At 35.6% G+C, this 4878-nt stretch overlaps 1 protein-coding gene across 3 annotated transcripts; it reads left to right on the top strand.

The window, feature by feature from the left end:
• The first annotated feature begins 578 nt into the window (after positions 1-578).
• LOC120216263 (protein MID1-COMPLEMENTING ACTIVITY 1-like) lies at positions 579-4489 on the top strand. 3 transcript variants are annotated; one of them, XM_039213746.1, is made up of 8 exons: positions 579-718; positions 971-1798; positions 2007-2413; positions 2766-2875; positions 3151-3222; positions 3485-3591; positions 3967-4051; positions 4213-4489. In XM_039213746.1, the coding sequence occupies exons 2-8, from the start codon at positions 1388-1390 to the stop codon at positions 4263-4265; spliced, it is 1245 nt and encodes a 414-aa protein (XP_039069677.1). In that variant the 5' UTR covers positions 579-718; positions 971-1387; the 3' UTR covers positions 4266-4489. The 3 variants fall into 3 exon arrangements, with proteins under 3 accessions (XP_039069677.1, XP_039069675.1, XP_039069676.1); XM_039213744.1 differs by having other exon boundaries at positions 3967-4060; XM_039213745.1 differs by lacking the exon at positions 579-718 and having other exon boundaries at positions 1222-1265; positions 1362-1798; positions 3967-4060.
• The last annotated feature ends 389 nt before the right edge of the window (positions 4490-4878 follow it).

Raw genomic sequence — 4878 nt, 5'->3', positions numbered from 1 at the left:
GACTGACTCGACAATATAATATAAGCCAAGACTATATTCATAAAATATAACTCAAAATGATTCTGAAATTAAATTTAATCATATCTCAATCAGCAATTTAAATGTTCAACTCAGACGATTGTCAATTTTTTAATATAAAAAGATGTGCATAGAATATATGAATAATCAGATGATAATTTTATAACTTTTAATAATCGGGAGAATCAACAAAGTAAAATCATATAGTTTATGGACCATTTATGTACTTTACCTTATTTACTATGACTATTACAGTCCGTGAAAATCGGTGGCATGTTTCATAAATAACGTAAGAGAACCAGGGACATTTGCGTACTCGTGAAAATTTATCACCTGTCCATCGGTTAGGAACAAAACTAATGCTCGAAATGGCATTGGCTACGGTGGAGAGTGGAGACACTGCAGCGGTCACAAACAACCAACACCGTTGCTTAAAAAACATTAAAGATGGCAACAAAGAGAAAAATGTTCTTTTCCTTTTTCATTTGAGCTTTGCCCAGTTAGGAGAAAGAAGGAGAGAGAATTTGCTAAAAAAAGAAAAAGAAAAAGAGCGGACATGTTCTTTTTGCGTGATGAATTAATTTCTGAATACAATGGCTTCTTCTGTTGAAACTTTCTTGAAGTTCGAAAACTAGAAGATTAAAAGTAAAGAAGAATCAGCTAAAGCATAAAAATAAGAGAAACAAATTCTGAGGAGTAGGTGAAGGTCTATGGTACCATTCGCTCATTTCCTTTTTGTTATTTACTCGTAAACAAGTTCACTCAGAGATTCAAATAAATGTCATCTGAATTTTAGCTTTTTTTTTTTGGTTCTTTTCTTTGTTGGGTCTCTCTCTTTTTTCTCCTTGAAGTGTTGAATCGTTTAGTTTTTTTGTGACTCAGCAAAGTGAATGAAGAAGCTTGATCGGTAATATTCTAGTTAACACATTGAGTTCTTATTTTTCTTTTTCAGCTGTTGAAACGGATACTGCGCTGTTTTTAGCTCTTAAACGTCGAGGATCTCGAGTGGGTATTTGATTTCTGGATAGATCCTGGGAAGGAGCTTTTGGTCCTGCTTGGAACCACAGATTCTGTTTCTTCTCAAGTTTCATCAACGTATCGTCAATTACCTTGAGAAATCAGGTCTGGCTTTTGTCGGTAATGCAATTGCATTCAAAGCTCTTGTTATTGTGAAGCACTGAAATTGTAGTTTAGAACGGGCCATAACGTTCGAAAATCCCCCCATCAAGCTTCTTTCATTTTCTTGGGTATTAAATTGCTGTTCATTTAACTTAAATTTTGACTTGAGTGATGTAGTAAAATAGATTATGCGGTAATCTAATAAATTTTTGTTCAAAAAGCAGGTTTTAAGTTTGATTGATAGGAAAGGATGGCCTCTTCCTGGGAACATTTTGGAGAAATAGCAAACATAGCCCAGCTAGCGGGCTTTGATGCTGTGCGATTAATAGCTATGATTGCTAAAGCTGCAAGCACAGCCCGAATGCATAAGAAGAGTTGCCGGCAATTTGCTCAGCATCTGAAGCTGATCGGTAACTTGCTGGAGCAGCTCAAGATATCGGAGCTTAAGAGGTATCCCGAGACGAGGGAACCGTTGGAGCAGCTCGAGGATGCATTAAGGAGGTCTTACATTTTGGTTAATAGCTGTCACGACAGGAGCTACCTGTATGTTCTAGCCATGGGGTGGAACATTGTATATCAGTTTAGAAAGGCCCAGAATGAAATCGACCGGTATTTGAAGCTTGTTCCTCTTATCACTCTGGTGGATAATGCTCGAGTCAGGGTATTGACTAATCTTGAAACCGATTTTAATAATCTTATGCATCTTTATATGTGATCCATTAGAAAGATTGCAGATTGTCCCATAATGACTTGATTAACTTCAAGAAAGCGCTATGATTAGTCGGTATTTACCATATTTATTTGAACGTTTAGCCTGATAGAGTAATCTTTGCATGCTACTAATTAATTCATTTCTCCATTAACTGCAGGAGAGACTAGAAGTTATTGAGAAAGATCAACATGAATACACCTTGGATGAAGAGGATAGAAGGGTGCAAGATGTTATAATGAAACCAGAACCCTCAAGAAATGATACCATTATTTTGAAAAAGACTCTTTCTTGTTCATACCCAAACATGGGTTTTAATGAAGCACTGCAAGAGGAAAATGAGAAGCTTCAATTGGAACTACATCGTTCGCAATATAATCATGATGTGAAACAGTGTGAAGTAATCCAGCAGTTGCTTGATGTAACAGAAGTTGCTGCTACTTCTATTACAGAAACCACAAAAGGGTCTAAGAAAGTGGAGCGTAACTACTCAGATGCCAATAGTAAGAAAGATCATTCATATGATGCAAACTCCCCTAAGAAGCCTGATTCTCGCTCAATTTCAAGGTTGTTTTTCGTTTCATTTTGAATTTACATTCTCAGAGTGCAATCATGGTTCTTTATACACACACACACACACACATACACACACACACATACACACACATACACACACATACATGAATCCTCCGAAACCTTGTAATAAAGCTAAAAGTTGGGTAGTAAGGCTGAATTTTTATGCTTTTAAGGCAAGAGTTAGTTGCTCCTATCTTTATACCTTACAATTTACTAGGAATTTGGCATTTGATTCAGTTTTGGTGCCTTGCGTCTTTAAGCTTGTGAATATGCACTTGCAGTTCATACATTTCATGTAATCAAATTTAAGTGTGGTTTCTAAAGTTATGTCATGCATTTTCAGAAACACTTCTTCGGTTTCATCTGGACATGATCTGCTCTCTGAAAGAGGTTCACATCGGTATGAAGAATGGAATGCTGATTTGCTTGGTTGTTGCTCAGAACCATCTCTGTGTAAGTCGTTTTTATGTCATTACTGCCCCATTATTGTGTCACATGCCTTCTTTCTGTTCTGTTTGACATGATAGAAGTTGCAACATGAGATTTGAGATTGCTTAGCTTCAAGAGAGGGAAAGAAAACTCTCTTTGTATATTTTCCTTTTCTGTAGGGACAAGAGGAGCACAAATCTATTGTAAGATTTCTAGGACAGATATAATATGGTGGAACGTGGAAGACCTTCCTGTTTTTCTTATCTTCTGGTATCCTAAGCTACATTTTCTCATTGCAGGTATAAAGACATTCTTCTATCCTTGTGGTACATTCTCAAAGATTGCTACCGTTGCAACAAACAGGCATATGTGTAAGTACTTCTGAATTATATTTTATTTATTTGGTCGTTTTATTGTAGCTTGGATGTAATCCGTCTGATCCATAGATTGCATCTGTGTTTCTATATTGCGTAGCATCCACGCATCAGTTACTATGAGAATTCAGCTTCCTTAAGAAAGGATTATGCTTTGGAAACCTTGTACAATTGCAACTCCTTTAGAATTCTGTTTTTTAGGGTTTTAGAATTCTGGTATTGTTTTGATTTTTGAAGCTTACACAGCAACTTTCTGCAGCTTCTGCAGAAGCATGCAACAAATTAATGGCGTATTCATTGATATTGTCGTGCTGTTGCTACACTTGCTGTGTTAGAAGGAAGCTTCGCAAGACATTGAACATTACGGTATTTTCTCTGCCAGTAAAAGAGTAATCTACTTGAGAAATATAAAACCTTGAATCATAAGTTTTCTGCAATTTGTCTCTTCCATTGAAGAATATGTACAGGTTCGGTTACATTGATCTCATTGCTCATCATATATTACTTCCGTGAGTGTGCTATATGTCGTGTTCTAGTAATCATAGCCATCATAAGTATATGACCTAGAACCGTCTGAACATTATTATCATGGATAGCTATATCATCAACGATTCTTCTTTCCCGCATAATTCTCTGCATGGTTCTATGATTTTTAATCCTATTGTTCACACTTCATAGTAAGTTTCAATCTCACTTGAAATCCAGTCTCCTCGAAATGTAACTCATATCTTCCTTTGGCAGGGTGGATTTATTGATGATTTCCTCTCTCATTTGATGTGCTGCTGTTGTGCCCTGGTTCAAGAATGGCGAGAAGTAGAGATGCGTGGGATCTACGGTATGTCCTAGATATCGAGTCGAGAACCTCATGATCATGCTGAAATCTCGTTTCCCCCAATAATTCTCAGACTGTCTTACAATGTAATGTGATGTTTGGGGTATGGTTTGTTTATATCATAAACTTGGCAATTCTTGCTCATGAACTTGCAGGTTCAGAGAAGACTAAAACAAACCCTCCACCATCACAGTTCATGGAATCATGAGTGAAAGTACTGGAAGACAATATTCTGTTGAGAGCTTTGTATAAAAGTCGAATAACGAAGGTAAAACTAGTTGCCAATATCAAATTGAAACCGTACTAAAAGCTTGCTTCGAATATACAGATGTATATATATATATATATATATATATATATATATATATATTTTAATTTATATGTATGTAAATTAGTGAAATTGTTATTGGAGATTGAACACGTGTTTTTGTTCTTTTTGGTTGTTGTATCAGACCGATTTTCCGTAAGCGAATAGTGGTTTTGGATCAAATTTCCAGTGTATTTGTGTTGTTTCTTTTTGGGTATAGTTCAGAATAGCAAGAATCATTTTTTTTTCTTTTTCTTTTTCTGAATGCAAGCGTCATTGTATCAAATTCCAAATGTTGACTAAGCCTTCACTAATTTAGTAAGGGTAAAGTACGCAAATAGTCTCCAACTATCGGTACTATTTTATTAAGTCGTTACAAAAGTATTACTTTATTAAGTCTTTCGATTACTGAAAGTTACAAAATGATCTTTTGACTATAGAATGTTATTTTGTTAAGTTCTTCGACTATTAAAAGTTACAAAATAATCACCTGACTATTTATTATGTTTCAAAC

The sequence above is a fragment of the Hibiscus syriacus genome, unplaced genomic scaffold, assembly GCF_006381635.1.
Source record: "Hibiscus syriacus cultivar Baekdansim isolate YM2019G1 unplaced genomic scaffold, ASM638163v2 tig00110159_pilon, whole genome shotgun sequence".
In the NCBI taxonomy this organism is placed as follows: domain Eukaryota; kingdom Viridiplantae; phylum Streptophyta; class Magnoliopsida; order Malvales; family Malvaceae; genus Hibiscus; species Hibiscus syriacus.
The sequence above is the reverse complement of the archived record's forward strand: the minus strand, read 5'-3'. Positions and strand labels throughout refer to the sequence as shown.

What these genes read in the sequence shown, in the direction of transcription:
- LOC120216263 (XM_039213744.1), top strand. Translation starts at nt 1,388, where the DNA reads ATGGCCTCTTCCTGGGAACATTTTGGAGAAATAGCAAACATAGCCCAG. An exon ending in TGCAACAAACAGGCATATGT is followed by an intron (nt 3,223 to 3,484) that starts GTAAGTACTTCT and finishes AACTTTCTGCAG; the next exon opens with CTTCTGCAGAAGCATGCAAC. An exon ending in GCAAGACATTGAACATTACG is followed by an intron (nt 3,592 to 3,966) that starts GTATTTTCTCTG and finishes TTCCTTTGGCAG; the next exon opens with GGTGGATTTATTGATGATTT.